Source organism: Vombatus ursinus, unplaced genomic scaffold, assembly GCF_900497805.2.
Source record: "Vombatus ursinus unplaced genomic scaffold, bare-nosed wombat genome assembly UNPS02001419.1, whole genome shotgun sequence".
NCBI classification, from domain to species: domain Eukaryota; kingdom Metazoa; phylum Chordata; class Mammalia; order Diprotodontia; family Vombatidae; genus Vombatus; species Vombatus ursinus.
The window spans coordinates 21,865,155-21,888,189 of NW_020941197.1; the positions used below are offsets into that span (position 1 = coordinate 21,865,155).

A 23,035-nucleotide genomic window follows, 5' to 3' on the forward strand; every position below is an offset into this window, starting at 1 on the left:
ATGACCTACCAAGAACATTGGTCTTCTTTTGGACTCGCTCCTCAGCTCTTTTCACTCTCATCTCCCTCCTAAATGTCGTCTATGCTTAAACCTTCAACTACCACCTCTCTACAGATAGTACCCATATAGATCTATCTAGCTCCCAAGCACTTCAGTTCCCAATCTCCAAGTGTCTGCTAAACATCTTAGCTTCAAGGTCCCATCACCATTTAAAAATGAACATGTCTAAAAGCAAACTCATCATTTTTTCCTCCCAAACCTAGGCTTCTTCCATCCCCCCACCCTTCCCTCTCATTAAATAGGGAGACCTGGGTTCTGATCTCCGCTGAGTGACCATGGATAAATCTTCTAACTTCTTGAGGTCTTAGTTTCATCTACAAAACGAAAGCACTGGACCAGACGGTCTCCAAGCTTCCTTCTAACTCTCAAAATTGCTGTCTCTCAATTTCTGTCCGTGGTGCCGTCATTCTTGTCTTCCCTGGCTCCTCTTTAAACATCTCCACACCCTGCCAGTTGCCAAGTCCTGTCATTCCGTCCTTGGCAATGTTCATTGTGTCCATTCTTATTTTCCATTCCTGCTGCGGACTAGTTGAGATTCTCATTACCTCATGTTTGTACTTTTGCAATGGGCTCCAAAATGGCATCTATCTCTACCTCTAATCTTTTCCCCCTTTCAATATATTCTACGGGCCCCCGCCGGGTAATTTTCCTAAAACATCACTTGGCACATTTTACCCTGCTGCTCATGAATTGTTAGTGCTTCTTCATTGCCTAAAGGATAAACTACTTGGTCCGGCCCCTACCTAAGTCTTTAATCTTTTTTCCTATTACTACTACTTCCCACTACGAAGGATATTATGAATCCTTACTTTAGACAAACTGGTCTTCTCATTTTTTTTTTGTCTTGAAATTGTGCCTTTATACCTTTGCACAAACTTTCTCCTTTCTTGAATGTCATTCCCCTCCATTCCCTCCCCCTCTCTCCTTTCTACTCCCAGCTTGTTTAAGGCCTAACTTTCCTTTAAGGTCCATCTTATCAAATGAGATAATTTAAGTAAAGTACTTTGCAAACCTTAAAATGCCATATAAATGCTAGATGCTTTGTTATTGTTATTATCATTGTCATCATCCTTATTGTTGTTATTATCTGGGGTCCCCTTTCCTCCATGAAATCTTTTCCAATCACCAATTTCCTCTTCTCTTCACTATTGTGGCATTTATCGATTACATCATTCTCTGGGCACTTAGCACTGAACATCTTTTTGTGCATATGGCCTATCTTGTCTACTACATTTTGAGTCCATACAGAATAGGGACTCTGTCTTCCAACTTGTATTCTCTGTGCTGATGTCTAGCACATTTCCCAATACATAGGAGACATTTAATAAATGTTTGCTGAATGAATGCATGAAGTCCTATATGTGTAGTCCATTCAGTGTGGAAGACGTAATCAGGGCCTATTGGAGATTCCTCTTTAACCTTGGGCCTGTATTTGACCTTTGAAGTCATAGGATTCAAGGTTCCTAGATTTACAGGTGGAAAGGACCTTAGGTGTCCTTGAGTCTAATGCCCAGAAGATTGAGTTTTAGAGAGATGAAGTTGCCCAAGGTCAAAGATGAGATTGGAACCCAGGCCTTCCTGACTCCAAGTTCAGCATGCTGTGTATTCTATCACACTGCCTTGGAATCCATTGGAATCCTGCACATAGTCTATGTTCATTACATTTCCTATAGAAGCAATGTGACTCAAGAAAGGTACAAAGTTATCATTCTTCCTTTTTATGTCTCCTATTTGCCATTTTCCTAAGGAACTGATAAAATATTCTTTTGGGTTTCTTTACTAGATTTTTGTTACACTGAGGTTTATTCTGCTATGGGCAGCTTGCCTTTTTAATGGCCACTGCAGGTCATCACTGCCAAGTTTAATGGCTAGGTTTTGTTAAATGGGGTCACCTATAAGTGGGAACTGAGCTCCTACTACCCATTTATTTCCCATTGTCCAAGAGACAGTAAACCATAGTACCCTATTCCACTAGGGTAATGTTGAGCTAAGGGTGAATAACTGGTTATTCAACCACAGTGGCAGCTCCCAGATTTAAGCTTTGTTTTTCCTTTAAACTGAACAGATTAAAAAACAATTAGGTAATAGCAGGAGCTCGTTAGAACATAAGTAGAAACACAGAACTCATTGTCTTCAAGAATATAATTCCTAAACACTGCAGAGCCAGAGGCCAAGTTCAAAGTCTGTTTTCTGTCTGGCAAGTATTTTGTCAACATTCTAATTCCATGTATCAGTCCAAGGCAAAGACTGGTTTAAAAACAAATAAACAAACAACCCTCTCCATTTTTAAAGGTATGTTGGGGGATGGAGTGGAGTGGACAGATTTTATAAAAGCCTTTCATCTACATTCTAGCTTTAATTTTGTGGTCAAAGTAACTTCTTTATCCTGACTCCCAAATGATACAAAAGTGAGTCATATAAAATTAATTTTTTATGATAAATACATACAGCCTTTAAGAAATATCATTTCCACATACAAACAACAGAAAAAAACTTTGCATATGAAACTGTGAGGTTGAATTATACACAACTTGTTTTATGTACATAATAAATTTACCACTGTAATTCCTATACTATTCTGCCTGTTCCTGTCACTTTCAGAACTTTTCTCTCTCTGCTATATATATTTACAAATATTTAATTAAGATTCTTTTCTTTCTTTTCTTTTTCTTTCTTTTTCTTTTTTTAAATCCCTATCACTATCCTCTCCCCTCATAGCTCTGCTGCCCTAAGCAAAAAAACAAAAAACACACAACAACAACAAAAAACAGAAAAAAAACAAAAGTCTTCTTTTGTAACAAATAAGTATATTCCAGCAAGACAGATCCACACCTTAGCTGTGTCAGAAAATGTGTGTCTCATTCCGCACTTTTAGTCCATCACTTCTCTGTTAACATGTGCAAAGTATGATTTATGTATTATTAGTCTTATAGAGTCATGATGATTTACTGAATTGATCCGAGTTCTTAAATCTTTCAAAGTTGTTTTTCTTTGTTGTTAACTTGTTTCAGTTGTGTCTGACTCTTCGTGACACCATTTTGTGTTTTCTTGGCAGAGGTAGTGGGGGGGGGGTGCCATTTCCTTCTCCAGATCATTTTACAGATGAGGAACTGAGGCAAATAGTTGCCTAGGGTCACCCAGTTACTAAGTGTCTGAGCCAGATTTAAACTCAGGAAGATGAGTCTTCCTGACTCCAGACTTGGCATTCTATCCACTGTGCCACCTAGCTGCCCTATTTTTTCTTTACAGTGTAGTTATTGTGTAAATTATTTTTCTGGTTCAGTTACTTTGCTCTGATATCTTCTCATGTTTCTCTAAATCCACCTCTTTTACTTACTTATGACACAGTAACATTCCATTACATTCCTATACTATACTGTAGTATGTTCAATCATTCCCCCAGTGATGGGCATTCGTTTCTTTCCAAACAAAAAGTTATGCTATAAAGGTTTTGGGGTGGTTTTTTTGTACATACGGGTCTTTTCCTAATTTCCCTATTTATTTGATCTTTTGGGAAATCTAAGCCTACTAGTAGTATCACTGGCTTAGTGATTTGAACAGTTTAGTGACTTTTTGGGTGAAGTTCCAAATTCTTTTTCAGAATGGTTGGACCAATTCATATTTCCAGGATATTAGTGACATATAACATTTAGATACAGATTCTCCTCTCCTGGCCCTATGATACTCTACCCTGATTTTGCCATTATATCTTTGGACAGTTTTTAAATTCAGCCTGTGCTGTGGGCATCCATTAGCTAAGCTGAGTTAATACCTTTCATCCCAGAATCTGTTGTATGTGGGGTATCAGAGAATCAAAATGGGTGAGGCTCAACATTCACAAAGTGACCTTGTAGGTGAGCCTTCCTGGTGCCCTTTAGGGTCATTCATTCAATTTAAGCCTATTTCTGTTACTTGTGTTTCTAGATATACTCACTATATACAAACTCTGGCCTAACTTTGTGTTCTTTCATCATAACATAATACTTTACCTTCCTTCTTCACAATAGCCATTAGAATGTATAGGTTCTTTTAATTTGTTCTCAATGTCTATTTTGATTTGATTTCCTTTTTGTTTTTCCATTTCAGCAAGCTACATAGATGAGGATGAAAATGAAATACTTGAATTAGCATCTAATAAAACATTCTTGGTCACACTAAAGATTCCAGAAGAGTGTATGGCTGAAGAGGACACATTATTTAATGAGCTCAGTAAAAGGGTAATTGTACCTTTTCATACTCTCTAATTTAGCTGTTAATAGTTAAAATGAAGCAGCTCCATAACTGCATAACTCTGAAACTTGCTTTGGCCTTGCACATTTCCTTTTGATTTGGGTAGAAATCAAAGTTTGGAAGTGCTCTTTATAGATTTTTAAATGCCATTTAAGTATGTTTATTATTATTGTAATGAATCCCCACAATAATCTCTCTTCATTCTTTCCTCTCCCCTTTGTTCCATACTAGGTGAACAATGAATGATAGTGATTGACTTGTAGCCAAATGCATCAAGACTTCCTTGATAGGCTGGGATTGGGACTGATATTGGACTGGCCTAGAGTTTGTTCTCTTAGAACCCTTGCTACTTCTGGACCAATTCTAGAAAATCCCTAGGTCTAAAGATCTGAGGAAAATCAGATTTTTACAAAGTGAATTGATATCTTTTGTTTTTATATCACCTCCTCTTCCTTACTCAGCAAGCCATCTCTTGTAATAAAGATTAAAAGAAGAAAAAAAAATCAGTTCAGTAAAATTAAATAACATAGGAAGGTATGTTATTTAATTTGAATTTATTTAATATTTAATCTGAAGGTATTTGTGATTTTTCCCACCCATAAACCAACCCTACCACCCCCACCATCACCTGTGTGAAAAAAGGAGGAAGAAAGTATATTTTCTTATCTCTTCTCTTGAACCAGGTTTGGTTATTATAATTACACAGAGGTCCCTACAATCCAATTACTTTCTTCCTTGATAATAATTTGGAAGTTCTGATCTGTTAATCTAACCCACAGGTGGGGAACCTGTGACCTCGGGGGCTTTCTATGTCCTTGGATGTGACTTTTGACTGAGTCTAAGTTTTACAAAACAAATCCTTTTATTAAGGGGATTTGTTCTGTGAAGTTTGGATTCAGTCAAAGGACCGAACTTGAGGACCTAGAGGGCCACATGTGGCCTGGAGGCCGCAGGTTCCCCAATCCTGATCTAACCTAACACCCAAACTGATATTAATTTAGTCTCCTTAAGATGGGGAATTTCCAGAATTGGATCAGGTACCCTATGCATCACTTCTATGAGAATAGATTCTACCTGGAAGTTATGGTTTTGACCACTATCCACTCCTGAATAGTCACTTAAGAAGTTAAACAAAAACTAGACTGGATTTGGGAATGTAGTGAGACTGAATTATCATTTGACTTCAATTTGGCTCCATGTGAGGCTTCCTTTAAAGGGTAATTTCTTTTAGATTACCCTATAGACCATCCCCTTGTGCTCCTAACAATGACATTTCATGGCTCCTTTTGTGGTAATATTTGTCTCTTTGGGTAATTTGTTTTTCTTTCTCATTATTTTGTATTTCCTGTTGATAGTCTTTACTATGAAATGCTCCTTGTCATTTGTCTATTCATAACTCCTTTAGTTTAAGCTTGTATTATCTAGAAAATCTAGGCAGGAACTGAATCTGGAAACACACCCGTGGTATTTACCTTCTAAGAGTAAAATCCTGCCCTGGATTGATAACCCTCCAGGTTAAAGGCAAAAGAAATGTGAATATGTGTCACACCTTGTCTCAATGATACAGAAAACTGGCACTGCCATGAGACAACTCATTTATTGCCATCACATCCCTGTGAAGGGCATGATGGGTAGGGTGTTTCATCATTATTCCTAGTTTATAGATGGGAAAAGAAAACAAACCTAAGCCTAGAGACTCGTCCCTTCATCCCAACAGTGAAATAGGAGCAGAGAAGGGAACTAGACCCCGTTGACCTTTCTGAATGTCCAGGGAAATCGTTACAGACCCAGCCTAAGAGGTGAAAGGAGTAGAGAGGAGTGGAAGCTCTATAGATTTGGAGTCAGGGGTGGGGATGGGGCGGGAGGCGGGTGCCAAATCTTGGCCCTACCACTTACTAGCTGTGTGATGTTGGACTAGTTATTTTGCCTCTCTGGACCTCATATTGCTCTTCTGTAAAATGAAGGAAGTTGAACTAGATAACTTCTGAAGTCCCTTCCAGCTTTTAACCTATAATTCCATGTCTGCTTTTTTCTTTAAAATTTTTTCTTTCCCCAATTACTTGTAAAAACAATTTTTAACACTCATTTAAAAATTTTTTTGAGTTTCAAATTCTCTCCCTCCCTCCTTCCTATTCTCCCTTATTGAAAAGGACAGCAATTTGATATAGGTTATACATGTGCAGTCATGCAAAACATATTTTCATATTAGTCATGTTGCAAAAGAAAACCCAGACTCTCCCCCTCCAAAAAAAAAAGAAAAAGAAAGTAAAAAAAAAAAGGTTGCTTCAATCTGCATTCAGACTCCATAGTTCTTTCTCTGGAGGTGGATAGCATTTTTCATCCTAAGTCCTTTGGAACTGTCTTGGATCATTGTATTGGTGAGACTAGCTAGGTCATTCACGGCTGATCATTATAAAATATTACTGTTATTATGGGTACTCTTCTCCGGGTTCTGCTCACTTTGCTTTGTAAGTTCTTTCAGGTTTTTTTGAGAGCATCCTACTCATCCTTTTTTACAGCACAATAGTATTCCATTCCATTCATATTCCACAACGTGTTCAGCCATTCCCCAATTGATTTCCAATTTCCCTCAATTTCCAATTCTTTGCTACCACAAAAGAGCTATGTATAGCTTCTTTTGTTTCTTTCTTTCCTTTCCTTTTTCTTTCTTTTCCTTTTTCTTTCTTTTCCTCTCTTTCTTTCTTTCTTTCTTCCTTCCTTCCTTCCTTCCTTCCTTTCTTTCTTTCTTTCTTTCTTTCTTTCTTTCTTTCTTTCTTTCTTTCTTTCTTTCTTTCTTTCTTTCTTTCTTTCTTTCTTTCTTTCTTTCTTTCTTTCCTTCTTGTCTCCTTGGGATATAGACCTAATAATACTGGTATTGCTGGGTCAAAGGGTATACACAGTTTTATAGCCCTTTGGGCATAGTTTCTAGTGAGTCTCTTTTTTTGCCTTCTTTCCCTTCTTATGCCAGTTTCTAGGTAGTCTTGGAGATAGATGATTAATGGGAATTCGGGGGGAATGTAGGGGTTTCCCCTTCATGGCTTAATATACTTTTCAAGATGCAATATTCCTTAACTTTATCCCAATTACCTGCCAGGTTTTTATTCCCTCTACTATTAGTGGCTTGGTCTAAGATTCTTATATCATTTTGAACACTATTCTAAACATTCAACTGGGTACATACACCATTTTTTTGTTTTTTAGGCAATTGGGGTTAAGTGACTTGCCCAGGGTCACACAGCTAGTAAGTATCAAGTGTTTGGTCTGAGGCCCCATTTGAACTCAGGTCCTCCTGACTTCAAGAGTACATACTCCATTTTAAAGATAAGATATCAAAAAATTAGTTCCACTTAATTTCCCCACCAGTTCTTTGCACTCCCTGTATTAAGGCAAAGTCCAACCTGTCTCCGCCTTGACTAGAAAGCTGGTGATGAAATCTCTGATAGCTAGAGAGAGTCCTGGGGTAGTTTTCTAATTATCCTTTGAGTCAGAGTGAGTAACACTCTCCTTGCTTCACACTCTCGGTTAGCTATCTGGGAGAGTTTTGTCTGATTTACACACATACGTGTATATGTTTGAGAGCTAGCATGGTATGTTAGAGAGCTGGCCTCAAAGTCTTCCAGACTTGGATTCAAAACCTGCCTCTGACATGTGTACTAGCTGTGTGACCCTGGGCAAATCATTTAACTTCTAGGTGTTCTGGGCAACTTCCTAACACTACAAGTTTCAGAAAAGTTGCCCAACTTCATTGGTAGAGAGAGTTTCCTTACCTGGGAGTTCCCTAGATCAATGAAATCATGCATCTAGTCCCTATCCCTATCCCATATGTCTGTTTATCAACTGCTCCTCTCCCAGGAAACCAATATGCTTGGATTTCAGCTATAAATATGATAGCTAAAGGATCTTAATAATTCCAGGTTCTGTGATGATCTCTTATTCTGGGGAGTAAGTGGAATGTCCTGGGATATTCTGTATTGGGCTGGGAATAGAGTATGAGGCAGATTCTTCTCCTCAGGCACTATCACCCCTAGAAGTTTCTTCTTCAATGCTCTCACTAAGCCAGTGGGTCTATGGCATGTGGTCCTGAGGGCCATCCCGGCCGCCTCTTTCCCTATCTCAACCACAGGCACCTCTGTGGATGCTAGGAGGATGATTCCAGAAAAAGTCAGAGATGTGGATGCAGGCTGGGGCAAGTCTGGGAGCTAACCTGGTCCCTCATAGAGATAGAGAATAGACAGACCATATAGGAAAGTACTTTAGAGGGCCAGATAAACATAAGCTGGTCTTTATAATGATTGCTCCCAGGGTTTGGCTATGGGTCCACTTAAGTCTGAGAGGCAGAAACTATTCAGGAGAAACTTGAGGACAGCCATGGAGTAAGTACAGGGTTTAAGGGAATGCTTAGGTTGGATCCAGGAACCAAACAGGAAGGCCTTAAGTGCAAATTTAGACCAAATAAAATGTAAATGAATGTTTTGGCCGTAAGTATTAAAAAACACTAAGCTCAGTTTTGTTTTTTGTTTTTTTTTTTTTTGAAGTAGTGATCTATAAAATGCTCTGGTGCTAAAAAAGATAGAAATATAATTAATGCAGCTCCTTTCCTTCAAATTTTAGGGAATTTTTCTAATAGAGTGAAAAATACTTGATCAAAAGGTTTATCTCCTTTTCTGGCCCCAGAGAAGCAGTGTGACTCAGGTTCTGGAGAATGAGGTAGACTGAAGTCTTTTGTTAGCTGGGTCACTGCCCTTTTGTGACTTTCCATCCTATCTCTGTATTTCTGTTCTTCCTGTGGTCATGGGGTGCTCTCAATTCCAATCAACAACACTACTAAGCTGATAAGATGTCATTGTGCTGTATAAAGGATGTCATGTTGGTTACTTGGTCCCATTGGATTCAGTAGGAAATGAAATTTTTTTTAAATTGCTTTTTCTTAAATTGTTCTGACCTTATGTAATATTAATAACAACAATAGTAGTAGTAATAACAATAATAGCAATATTAGCATTTGTATAGTGCTTTAAGATTTGTAAAAGGTAAGAGTTATTATTATCATCCCTATTTTTACAGATGAGGAAGCTAAAGCAGAGAAAGGTTAAGTGACTTGCCCAGGGTCAAACAGCTAAGGATCCGAGGCTGAATTTGAATTTGGATCTTCCTGATTTCAGATCCATTGCTCTGTCCACGGTATCACCTAGCTTATGAACTTATAAATACACTGACACGTGACTAAAGTAGAATTTCTTTGGGAAGAAATAGTTTTGCATTTTAGAATGAGGAAATAATCTGACATTTCTCTTCCCTCCACAGCTCACAAATCTGTACAGTTCCTCTCCAGCTCTGAGTCGATATTTTGCTTCAGTTGAAATAGCTGACTCTAGGTAAGAATGTGGAGCAGTCTTTAGAAATTTCGGGCTCATAATGACTTTCTATAAAGGCATGGTGGCATAGTAGATAGAGGCCTGGCCTTGGAGTCAGGAAGACCTACCTTTTTCTGAAACATGTTGGTTGTGTGACCCTAGGCAAGTCATTTAACCAACCTTTCAGTGCTCCAGGCAATTTAAGAAGATGCATAGAATTTGAAGACTGACATAGGTAAGAGTTCTAAATCTAGAAGTTCCCTATACCAATGAAAATCACAGATATAGGGGCAGCTAGGTGGCACAGTGGATAGAGCTCTGGTCTTAGAGTCAGAAGGACCTGAGTTCAAATCTGGCCTCAGACACTTGACGCTTAGTAGCTGTGTGACCCTGGGTAAGTCACTTAATCCTGATTGTCTCAACATCCCCCCCCCAAAAAAAAACAGATTTAGTCCCTATTTCTTACTCCCTGTGGCATTGTTTATTTTTCCTCAAAGTTCAACCGAACGAAGGTTTTCCTCTTTGCAAGGGTCTTGTGAAGTAGATTCTTGAGTTTTTCCTGGGAAATTTAAAAATATGAAATAGCTACTAGATTATCTGAGATGATGCTTTGGCAGGAAAGTAGACTGTGAGGTCCCTTGCAGTCCAAAACTGATGTGATTGACAAGTGTTTTGGAAATGTCATTGGGTCAGGGATGTGAACATCCAATAGATGTAAGTGCTTATGAAGGGCAGAAATAGTAATACCACTGGGGAGGCAGCATAATAATGACATAATTCTGGAAATTATATGTGCTTTTGAGGAACTCAGGCATTTCTTTACCCAATATATTCAACACCCCTGGGACCTATGTGAAGGGATAGGAACGACTTTCCATTTTCCTGGAGGACTAATGGAGACCCAAAAAAGTTTACAAGCAAAAGTCCTAGTTTCTCAATATTTCAATAGCCCCTAATCGTGGCCTTCTCTGAGAAGACACAGGAGAAAAAGAAAAGATTTTTAAGGCAGGAAAGAACCTTCTTGAGAATCTAATCCAAATGGGCAGAATGGGCATTGAGGCAATGTAATATTCCCAAAGGAGTGCTCTAGTGTTGGAGTCAAGATTTAAAACCTAGCTCTGGCGCACGCTGGCTGTCATCTCTCAGTACCTCAGTTTCCTCATCTGTACTTCCCAAGGTGGTCACAAGAAAAAACACTTTGTAAGTCTTTGAATACTGATGAAATGTTGCTACTGTTGTTATTTTGCTAGACTTTGCTAGGGACTTTGGAAGAGCAGGATTGCATCGCTAGGGGGAGCTCCATAGGATCTGAGGCACTTACACATAAAAAAACAGTGTTCTACCCTGCTATAACCCTCTTCCCATTTTCATCTTACCTCACAAGGTGAAATATTGTCCTTTTAAAAAAATAGTTAAATTGTTTAAGAGACGGCTAAGAAGTGAAGTAGATGGAGTTCTGGGTCTAAAGTCAGGAAGACTCAAGTTCCAGTCTGACCATACTAGCTGTGTGACCCTGTCACTTAACCTCTGTCTGCCTCAGTTTCCTCAACTATAAAATAGGGGTAATAATAGCACCTACTTCCTATGGTTATTGTGAAGATCAAATGAAGTTATATTTGTAAAGCACTGAGCACAGTGCATGGCATATGTTAGGGGCTTAGTAAATGCTTGTTTCGTCTTATTGGGTTTTTTTTACCCAAACTTCATTTATCTCCTGTCACATTGGGGAAATGTTTTGCTGCTTCACCTGTAAGTAGAATTTCTTCTTTAATTTTAATATTTTATTTTTTCTAATTACATATAAAAGTAATTTTAACCTTCATTTTTTGTAATTTTGAGTTCCAAATTTCCCCGCGTTCTCTCTCCTCTCCTCCTTCTTTGAGAAGGCAAGCAATATGATAAAGATTACACATGTGCATTCATGCACAAATATTTCCATATTAGTCATGTTGTGAAAGAAAACTCAAACCAAAAAAAAAAAACAAGAAAAAAAGTTAAAAATAAAAAACCAGCATGCTTCAATCCGCTTTCAGATTTCATCAGTTCTTTCTCTGGAGGTGGATAGCATTTTTCATCACAAGTCCTTCAGAATTGTTATAAGTGGAATTTCCAAAAAACACCCAAAACACCCCCTAGCATTTATTCAGCACTTAATTACTTATTCAGCTTGGTGCTAAGGACATGCTGATAATAAGCAACATAGTCCTTGTTCTCCAGGACTTTCCAGTCCAGTGATGGGTAGAGGAATGTACACAAATGATTACAATAGAAAGGACTGTGGTATGCTGGGAAGAGAATTGACTTGGGAACCCTGAAAGACCTGAGTTCAAATATCACCTCCTACATTTATTAGTAGTTCAAATATAAGGAAGTCGTTTAACTTCTGAGCCTGAAATGCTTCACTTTTTAATCATTTCTCCTTCTATTATTTTCCCCTCTAAGGCTGCCCTTGATGTTCACTTTGACCAGATAGCATCTATACCAAAATGGTACAGGATGACTTTACACTGATGTTCTCTTCCTAGGACAGATTGTTCCATATAATGTTTCATAGGATTAGTGTAGGTTTCAGAACTGGAAAGGACCTCATGAGGTTAAATGACTTGTCCAAGGTCACATGGGTGGTAAGTAGCAGAGCTAGGATTCAAACCCAGGTCCTCTGATTCCAAATCAGTTGTTCTCAACACTGGATCATTTCCTCACCAATGTGGTTTCACAGCATTGTTGTTATTCAGTCATGTTCAGTCTTTGTAACCCCATTTAGAGTTTTCTTGGTAAGGATACTGGAGTGGTTTGCCATTCCCTTCTCCAGATCGTTTTACAGATAAGGAAATGAGGCAAACAGGATTAAGTGACGTGCCCAGGGTCACACAGCTAGTAAGTGTCTGAAACTAGATTTGAACTCAGGAGATTAACGTTCCTAACTCCAGGCCCAGAACTCCTTCCACTGTGCCACCTAGCTACCCAACATTATTGGTACATTGTAATATGATTCAGTGGAGAGAGGGCTGTCCTAAAGTTAGGAAGATGTGTTCAGGTTCTGACTTTGACAAATGATGTGTGACCGACCCTATGTACTGGTCAACTTTTATTGCCTCAGGCAATTCTAAAACCATAAGTTACCTACTGGTTTTAATCAGCTTGAATGGTGAAAGGTGAAAGTTTCCCATCTGGGTCTGAACCTAAAACAACCCAAAAACAAACCCTACTTTAGCTTTGCAAAACTCTACTGTGACATTCACCCTATTGTCTGAAATACAAATTGCATAATAGGTGAAAATCTTGGCTAATTCCCCCCAGAACCATTTAAGGATGATGGGTAGGTGGGCCTATAAACCCTTCAACTGAAAGACTTGAGAAAGCTGAGTCTCATTTAAGTTCACAGATATTCCCTGGTCCAAGCTCTTTTCTTATCTGGGGTTTGGGTGACAACTGAGGATGGATTACTGTGCTGAATGAAAGAGAATAGAAGATACTGCCATAGATCTCTCTAGGCAACATTTAGAGTAGGTGGAAAGAAAAACTGAACTAGATTTGGAAAAAAAGAATGAGAGCATTTTATGCATTTTCGTTAAGAAAGCTTTTTTGTGTAAGTTGCCCAATTTTTAGTTTTTCTCAGAGAAGAAAATAGAGGAAGAAAAAAGTCACAGCCTCCCCAAATGGTACCTTTACTACCCAAGCAAAAGGAAGTTAAACCTTTATTTTCTGTAAGTTCATTCGCTCTAACTCTAATACTCAAGTGGGTTTTGTCTTCTCGTCTTCTATTGAGCCGTTCTCACCTGTGATTAAGATCAGAACCCAAGCCATGCCTTTCCATCCTTGGTGACTCTTTTTGCTTTTCTTAATATCTCCAGTGTTTGCCTGGTGCATAGTAGGCACTTTAAAAATGCTTGTTGACTTGCTTACTACCTATGTGACTTTGGGGAAATCACGTAACCTCACTTGGACTTAGTTCTTCATCTGTAAAATGAGGGTGTTATACTAAAATGACCTCGAAGATCCCTTATACCTTTAAATCTCTGATGTCCGATCCTCCATCACCATTACTGTTTAAGCCCTCTATCTTCTCTGGCCAGTCCTGCCCTCCTGAAATTCTACCCAATGGCCTCGCCTTAGGGGAATTTGAATTATGCCTGAGTAGTAGGCACCCTGACACTCCCAGCTACATCTTTCCCTTTTGCTCCTGCACGGATCTTCGAGGTAGAAAGCTTTGCTTTGTGATTGCTTTGCTTAGTTAGTGCCCAACCCTATTCATAACTCAGCCTGTACCTTTGGTGGGTGAAAGTTCAAGTCCAAGGCCAGAGGAGGAAATGAAGCCCAGAGAAAGGAGGGGACTTCCTCAACGTTGGGCAGAATTAGCAGCAGAGCTGAAACTAGAATCTAGATCTGTTTTCTGAATATGCCAGTCTTCTCCAATAGGATATTCGTTGTTCTCTGGGAGAATTAAAGATAAGGCCAGGGACCTGAAGGATGGTAAGGAGGTGGTGGTGGAGATTTGAACAGGCTGTCTAGAGTTGCCTTTTACTCCCACTTCTTTAGTTAACTAGCCACTGCACAGCCTGCAAGAATCTCCCAGCTGGCCAAGCCCCTGACAAAGAGAATGGTGTCATCAGCTCCCATTGCTTTATTATGTCACAACCATTATTGCATCTGATCCTCCAGGCAGCCCTTGAGGTAAATGAGGCAAGAATGATGGTCCTGGTAGCGCCTCTTAAAGGGTTGGATATTATTAAAACTAATTAGAGGAAGGAAGAGATTTCATGAGACGTGAAACTCTCATTGGTAATTGGATTCCAAAGTCCAAAGCAGAATAAAGCTTAGGAGCAGTGGGTGAGAAAGTACAAAGAGGCAAATTGAAGCTTTTGAGTCAATAAAAATTGATTAAGCACCCACAATGTTGCAGGCACTATACTAAGCAGCAGGGATACAAAGAAAGGTACAATACTGTTTCTGCTCCCGGCTCTTCCAGCAAAAAGAGCTGGAGGACCTTTTCTCCTAAAGCTGTGATTCTGTGTAGTCATTTAGTTTAGGCCTCATTGTTTGTAAAAGGCCAATGGGAATGTGACCACTAGAGGATGCCATTTACCTATTCATCTTAAGCCTCAAATCCTTCTAATAGGAATTTAAATACTGCTTGCATTTCTGCAAGATATTTTCTTGAGAGGGTACTCCCAAGTGGAAGGATCTGTACTATTCTTAATTGTGATCGCTGATATTCTGTTTGAGTCATCTTGAACAAATGGAACAAGATAGGAGTTGCAGCTAGTGTTAAATATTTAGGCCACATTTAACTAGGAGTTCAAACCATTAATTAACTCATCCCCACAGTATCTCTCAGCACATTCATACATGTATCCTCATTTTAGAATCAGGAAATAAGTTGAAGGAAGGGTGAGATGCTTGCCTTAAGGCATATGGCCAACACTTACAAAGCTGAGCTCCTGCTCATGGTGACAGTCATAGATTGAGAGCTAGAAGGGGCTGTAAAGGCGTCAACCCACTTATTTTATAGGTTGAGGCTGAAGCCCTGAGAAATTAAATAACTTTTAAGAGGTCACACAGGCAGGTAAGTAGCAGAGCTGGGAAGTTGAACTCAGATCTTTTGACTCCAAATCCAAAGTTCTTCCCACTATACCACACTGCGTATTTGCCTCCAGTCCAGTTTGAAAAATATATGAAAAACCATAGGAATCTATTATTACACTGGCAAGGAGTTCCCTATTTTGAAACAAACTACTCAGTATGTTGGATGCTGCCATACTGTTTTGAGTTGAGGGTGTACATTTCCTCCGGAGGACTTCCTTCTCCCTATCCTCATGCCATACCCCTCCAACATCTGTCAGGGAAGAAGGAAGACTTACCCTTCAGTAATAAGGACCCAGTTTAGGCTGGGTCGGCTTACATTGTGGGCCCTGCCTCCAGGACACTTACTCTAACTCTGAATCAGGTTAAAAGGTACATTAAGTTAAAGTGTGTAATTGATATCATATTGTTTGCCTTCCCAATGGGTGGGGGAGTGCCTGGAGAGAGAGAGAGAATTTGAAACTCAAAATTTTTAAAAATCAATGCTAAATATAAATTTTAAAAAGTTTTTCAAAAAGGTGCATTAAGGGGAAAAATGGAGAGGAAGAGACATTGCAGTTGGCAGTATTGTGGCTAATTATACATATGAGTGATATTGAGATGAATGAAAAACCCTGAGAGACAGTTTCTGGATAATTAATAATCAATTTATTAATTAGGCTACTTGGCAATCAATAAATTGATGGTCAGTGGTTTCTCTGGTAACCAAAGACGCCAAGGGAGACCTAGAGATGCCTTAAATACCTTCTGAAAGGGACTTCTCCTGACCAGTGAAAATCAGTCTTGATTGGTAGACATTGGACTAGATCATGAGACTCAGCAGCCTCCAGCAATCTAGAGAAGGAGTAGCCATCTTCATCTGTACCTGCTTTATGAGCTGGGTCACCCAAAACTCTAGTGGAGAGGGCCATGGAAAAGGGTTCCTTCCCTCAGGGGAAGGGCATGTCCAGACTGGATTTTGTTTATGCTCTAAACAGAAATTAGGTCTCCTAATTGGGTGGAGTCCTGCCCAAGATCGACTAGCTTGTTCCTTGAAGGTTAGGAATAATTTCATCAATCTGTCCTTCAGAGACTGACTTTAATAAGAACTGGGCCTTAATGAGGAAATAGGAGAAAAGCCTGGATCACAAATTAATAATTAGTTATTGATATAATAGTACAATAATAATTTCTCTCAATATATTTTACTTATTATAGAGGTGTAAGCTAAGTCACTTCACCTCTACTCCAACCCAGCTAGGGCAGAGATGGAGCATGAATAGTATAGCTCATGCCCTAATGAATGTGGTTTCTTCTCAAGAAAAGGCATTTTTGACATCTCCTTTCACACATGTGTATGCTACTTAGAAGGCATCACGGAGTAATAGAGAAAGCTTTGGACTTTGGATCCCCGTCTTTAAAATGGGGAAACTCATAGGTATTTCACAAGGTTTATTGGGGAGGAGGGAATCTAGTGATATGATGTGTATGAGTACCTTTTCAACTTTAAAATATTTTAGAAATAAGAAATAAGAAAAATTAAAAGGGATTTTATAGTTCAGTTGTGTTTTCTGTGTGTTTACCAGCTCTGTATTTGAATTGTTGTTCAGTAGTGACAATTCCACGGTGGCATACCACCTGTACTTTGCAGTTCCTTCGGAGGATGACATCTTCATGAAGTATATGATGAGTGAGGAGTTGGTGCTGGGCATTCTACGTCAAAATTTTCATGATCGGACTGTATCAGGCTGTGAAACTCTGGGAATTGACCCAGCTTCTCTGTCACTCTCCTGTAAGTATAGTGGGCATCACAGAGTATAAGTGTGGAAAAATATAGAGAAAAACAGGGGTGCTGAGCCTAAATATTAAGATTTAGGATTTGCAAAGAGCTTTATAAATATCTCATTTTATCTCACAACAACCATGGGGCATAGATATAATCATTATCCTCATTTTACAGATGAAATAGCTGAAGCAGGCAGAGGTTAAGTGACTTGCCCAGGGTCACACAGTTAGTAAGTATCTGAGGTCATATTTGAACTTGGGTATCCCCAACCAGTGGTCTAGACACTGGACCACTTGACTGCCTCACAGAGACCTGCATTCTATTCAATTAGTCCTACATTCTAAGACATGAACCAATCCACTTATGTTATCCATGATTTAATATCACCAGTAACTTTTCTAAGCAAACAGTGGGGAAAGGAAAAAGAAGAAACTAGAGGCAGGAAAACCAATCAGGTGGTTAAGATAGTAGTAATCTAAATATAAAGTTATGGATCTAGATATGAAGATGGGCAGCAAGGGGTCGCCATAGTGCACAGAATGCCAGGCCTGGAGTCAGGAAGACTCATCTTCCTAAGTTCAAATCTGGCCTCAGATACTTATTGTATTAGTAACTCAGGGGGCAAGTCACTTAACCCTGTTTGCCTCAGTTTCCTCCTCTGTAAAATGAGTTGGAGAAGGAAATGGCAAACCACTCCAGCATCTTTACCAAGAAAACCCCAAATGGGATCACTGAAGAATGACTGAACAACAACAAGATATGAAGAAATAGGAGCTTGAATTAGACTGAGTTGCAAAGAGGGAACAGCTGTAAGAAATATTTTAGAGACAGAATATACAAAATCTGTCACTGATTAAATGTGTGGGGATGAGAGAGAAGGAAAGAAACCAAAAGTTAGGAGCCTGGATGACTGCAGAAATAGTAGTGCTTGAAAAACAAATGTTAGGATGAGGGTTAGATGTTTTATTTTCTAAAAAGGGTGAAGAATTCAGCTTTGGACAAAATCATCTTTGAGGGGCTAGTAGGCCATCCAAGTGGAAATGTCTTCATATCATGGCAAAAATTTATTGTATCTGCTTTAAATTAAGTCACTGTGCACAGTCAGACCACTAGAATCCAGCTGGTTTGGATTAACTCAGCAGCAGAAAAACTTAATTTGGGGGCAGCTAGGTAGTGCAGTGGATAGAGCGCAGGCTGGGGATTAGGAGGACATGAGTTCAAATCCAGCCTCAGACACATAACACTTACTAGCTGGTGACCCTGGGCAAGTCACTTAACCCTATTACCTAGCCAAAAAACAAACAAACAGAACAACTTAATTTACTCTTTAGTAATCCAAACACTAACACAATCTCACATCTGTGAAAATCAAGGTGATTGATTGTAAACACAGGCTTTCTCTCCTAGACAGTGTTTAAAGTTAACAGAGTGTCTTTGGAAACTTGTTAAAAGCTGAGTGCAAGGATCCAGGGGATCAAGCTCTTGCTCTGTGATTAATGAACTTTGTGACCTTGGGCTAGTCACTTAACCCCTTTAGTCTTTAGTCCCTATATATGTGAGAGGTGGTAGTGAGGGCTACTTTCAGCTCTAATAATCTGTAGACCTTTCACCTGGGCAGCTAGGTGGTGAAGTCAATACATCGCCAGGCCTAGGAGTAATGCTTACTAGCAGTATGACCCTGGGCAAGTCACTTAATCCTGTTTGCCTCAGTTTTCTCATTTGTAAAATGAGCTGGAGAAGGAAACGGCAAACCACCTCAGTATATTTGCCAAGAAAACCCCAAATGGGGTCATGAAGAGTCAGACACGACTGAACAACAAAATCTTTCAACCTCTTTGTTTTTTAGTTGGTTTTTAGTTGTGCCCAACTCTTCATGACCCCTTTTGGGGTTTTCTTGGCTAATTAGTGTCTGAGACAGGACTTGAACCAGGATTGATTTCAGTCCCGGCACTCTATCCACTGGGCCACCTAGCTGTCCCTTTTTCTTTACATTCCAATAATTCTATTAAACTTTTTTTTCTTATCACTCTAACCAATACAATCCTTTTCTAGTTCTTCCTACAATTCTCTTCTCTGGTTATTCTACCACAAATTTAAATTCATCTTCCTTGTATAGACACATCACTCCTCCACCTCAGCTTGAATTTCTTCTGCCATTTTGTCAAAATCTTTTTTTTTCTAAATGGAAGCATGACTCCTATCTTCTACTTATATATTATTGAAATAGGGGTTTTTGATTATATACTGGAAAGCCTGATAATTCAGGCCTATTAGGATTATACATTAATCAAAAGTTCTCTAGCTATAAGAAAATTCTTGACTTTAAATCATTGGTCCTATGAACCTGTCTTCAGTCAATAGTCAGTCAACAAACATTTATCAAGTATCTACTATGTACCCAGCACAATGCTAACATTTGGACACACAAAGATAGGTAAATGACAGCCCTTGCTATCAAGGAGCTTACAATCAAATCCTTGATATTTCTTTTTCTCTTTTGTAATTGATCTGTGTATGTGCCTTTGCCACATCTTAGATGGCAAGCTTCTTGAGGGTAGATTCCTCATTATATCTATATTTATATTCTTAGTGCCTAATAGATTGTACTGCATGTAGCAGATGCTCAAACATGTTAATTTGATCAACATTCAAGCATCATAATGCTGGCCGGCAAAAAGCCCACTTGGTCCACAGAGCAGTGAATCTTCTTAGCCAAAAAGGAGAAGTGATTTGGAGCTTAATCATGAGAGATCATTGATAGGAAGAAAATCCATTTAATTGCTATTTATGGATGAAATAGCAGTATTTTCTGATTGCCTCATTGAGGAGACAAAAGATTTATGCATTAAAGACGAATTAAGATTTTGTATACGGGAGCAGAGGGGAAAGAAAAAATTGGGGGAGGTCTGGAAAGCCTTAGGCAAAAGAAATACAAAATTCTAGGGTAACAAAAAATAAGTTATTAAGGGTATCTCTGAAGATTAGTGAAAAAAGTTATGATGAGGGTTATTGGAGGCAATATAGCATGGTAGAAAGAGCAGTGGAGCTAGGAGTAAGAAGATCTGGGTTTGAGTCCCACCTCTGACAATTTACTAAGAGTCTGATAATGGTAAGTTCCTTAACTTCCCTTAACCTTAGTTTCCTCATCTGTAAAATGGGCTAATACTTGAACTACCCACCTCAACTTTATTACAAATATACTTTCTAAGGTTCAAAGCACTATATAAATATGAAATGTTTTTTATTGAGGAAAATTACTATACATGTGTATGTATACATATATGTGTGTATATGTGTGTGTGTGTGTATATATATATAGTTGTGGTGGTTTAGTCATATTTGATTCTTCATGACCCTGTGGATCAAGCCAATATTGTCCATGGGATTTTTTTGGTTCTCCATTTCTTTCTCCGACTCATTTTACAAATGAGGAAACTGAAGCAAACAGGATTAAATGGCTTGCCCAGGGTCACACAGCTAGTAAGTATCTGAGGCTGGATTTGAACTCGGGTCTTCCTGACTCCAGGTCCTACATTCTATCCACTGAGCCACCTAGCTGTCTCCTATTATGTATATTAGGGGTTTAGACCAAGTTTCTTGAGAGCAGGGACTGTGTTTTGCCTTTCTTTATGCATACATTTCTTAGCATGGTACTGACACATAGTAGGCACTTAATAAATGCTGACTACTTAGATTGTAGAAGTCTATATGTTTTAATCTGTCATAAAATACTGTGCACGTTAGCCACATGATAATTTTTTTAGAGTTTATTTTTCAATTTTGTTATCTATTTTACTCATCTATTTGGGCACTGACAAAGTTTAAATATTTTAAAAATAGTTATGATTTGGATTCTAGGTCTTAGATTATGCACTGTTATACTTTTGCAGACTATTTGGTACATATATAGGGTGTCCCAAAAGTCTTAGTGCAGTTTTCTGTCATTAAAAAAAAAAGCTTAAAATTGCATTAAAACTTTTGGGACACCTAGCACACTAGAAGTGTGGGTGTGGAGTGGAGAAGAAACTTTTGATTTTTGTTCAGGAGTTGAGGTTAGGAAAAACTGAGTAAATAAAAAATGAAAATACTTTTAAAAAACTGACTCCTTTTAAAAAAAATAATAGTGGAACTTTGATAATGGAACTTTTTCTTTTTTTTCTTTTCCAGAGTGAAATGGAGTCAGACCCTTGGTTTCTGAAGGTCATAGTCTTCTAAGTATCTGTTACTTTTCTGGAAAGAGAAAACTCATTTCATTTCAGAGACAGAAATCTGCTAACACCGTCATTCTGAAGATGGCATTAACTAGAGGCTGACGCTGTCCTTTGGAATCCTTATCCTGCCATGGTTGAGCAGTCCACTTGACTCTTCCTGTTCTGGGGCAGAAGAACACATTGTTATTACAGCCACAGAGATGCCCTCTCCGCCGTATGGAGGACAAAGAAGACGTCGTCTCCTGCAGCTAGCAGGATGGTGTGTCTCTGGGAATAGCAGCATAGCGCCTGAGCAGCCCTAGCTGTACAAGCTTGTAAAGGCGGATGGAAGTGGGAGGAAACGCTTGTGCATGCATTCAGTGGCCTGTCTCCTCACCAAACAGGAGCATTTCTCATGCACATTTTTTCCCCTAGTATGTGGCAGCTGCATTTCCAATTGTCATTTGAAACAACCCTTATAGGCAATTGGTAGCTCATTCCTCCACCAGGCCCCTGACAGGGGAAAGAAGGCTTGAAATTTCCTAGTGGTGAGGGAAGAATTGAGTCAATTTGTCTGTAGGTTTCTGGACCACAGATGAGGATGATGTGCTCTACCTCCTAGTACGGGTGTGCTTTACTTTGGGGTAGTGCAAAGCACTGAGTGATAAAGCTATGATCACATACATGAGATAGGAGGCCATAGTGTACTATTTGCCATGCTAATTTAATCTTTGGGTTTGTTTTTTTTTTTTTCTATAACACAGCATTCTTTTGCTACTATAGGTCAGTATATTGATTCTGGTATATGGGTTACCCTGTTTGGGAACTGAGGGCAGTAAGGTGGCACAGTGGATAGAGTGTTGGGCTTAGAGTCAGGAAGACTTCTTTCCCTAAGTTCAAATCTGGCCTCAGACACTTACTAGATCTGTGACCCTGGGCAAGTCACTTAACCCTGTTTGCCTCAATTTCTTCATCTGTAAAATGAGCTGGAGAAGGAAATGGCAAACCATTTCAGTATCTCTGCCAAGAAAACCCCAAATGGGGTCATGGAGAGTCAGACACAACTGAAATGAATGAACAACAACAATACTGAGTTGTGGTGGGGATCAAATGGGCAAATGTATGTGAAGTGCTTTGAAAAACTTGATTTGATAAATGAGATCTGCTATTGTTCAGTGAAAGATAATCTCTCATAAATACATCACATGATTGATTATTCAGTACCTCCAGATACTGAGGTATTGGCATTGGCTTGAAGAGGTAAACTGCCGCCATTGTAAAATAGAGGCATTCTCCAATTGCACTAGATTCACTTTAGAAGCTTATTAACCTGTGACTCAGCAGCACCACCTGGTGGTTGTCACTAGAAACAGGGTCTCCAGTTTATCATACTGTGATTTCATATTGTTGAAGAGATTCCTTTAGTGTTTTCCACAAAGAAATGTTTCATGGTTAAAAAATGAAGGATACTTGGTCTTGTCTTAGAGTTAAGTTGAAACTTAAGCAGAAGTCAGTGAGATGGACAGAGTTTGTGTATCTCTCGCTATTTGCTTGTATATTTCTTCTCTACTCTCCCTGAAATAAATGTGTCTGCAAAACTGAGGTCAAATTTGGGCAGCTTTTTATGTACGTTAAAGGTAGCATTGTGTGATAGATAGATGGCTGGCCTCGGAGTCAGTAAGATTTGGGTTTAAGTCCCACCCTGACACATACTAGCTGAGTTACCCTGGGCAAGTCACTTAACCTCATGGTGCTCTGGGCAATTCTCTAGGATTATAACTTGTAGAGAAGGTGCCAATACACATTGGTGGAGGAAGTTTTCTCACAGGAAAACTTACCGACAACCAATGAAA

General features: G+C 39.0%; 1 protein-coding gene across 2 annotated transcripts in view; it reads left to right on the forward strand.

Moving 5' to 3' along the window:
* Positions 1-22,088, forward strand: part of CUNH3orf52 (chromosome unknown C3orf52 homolog) — a 43,584-nt gene extending 21,496 nt beyond the window's left edge. Inside the window, exons 3-6 of one of the 2 annotated variants that reach the window (XM_027868142.1) lie at positions 4,147-4,277; positions 9,595-9,665; positions 16,793-16,998; positions 21,160-22,088. In XM_027868142.1, the coding sequence (XP_027723943.1) occupies positions 4,147-4,277; positions 9,595-9,665; positions 16,793-16,998; positions 21,160-21,161 (410 nt within the window). In that variant the 3' untranslated portion in view covers positions 21,162-22,088. The remainder of the gene's footprint in view (positions 1-4,146; positions 4,278-9,594; positions 9,666-16,792; positions 16,999-21,159) is intronic. The other variant, XM_027868149.1, reaches the window with a different exon arrangement.
* Positions 22,089-23,035: the final 947 nt, after the last annotated feature.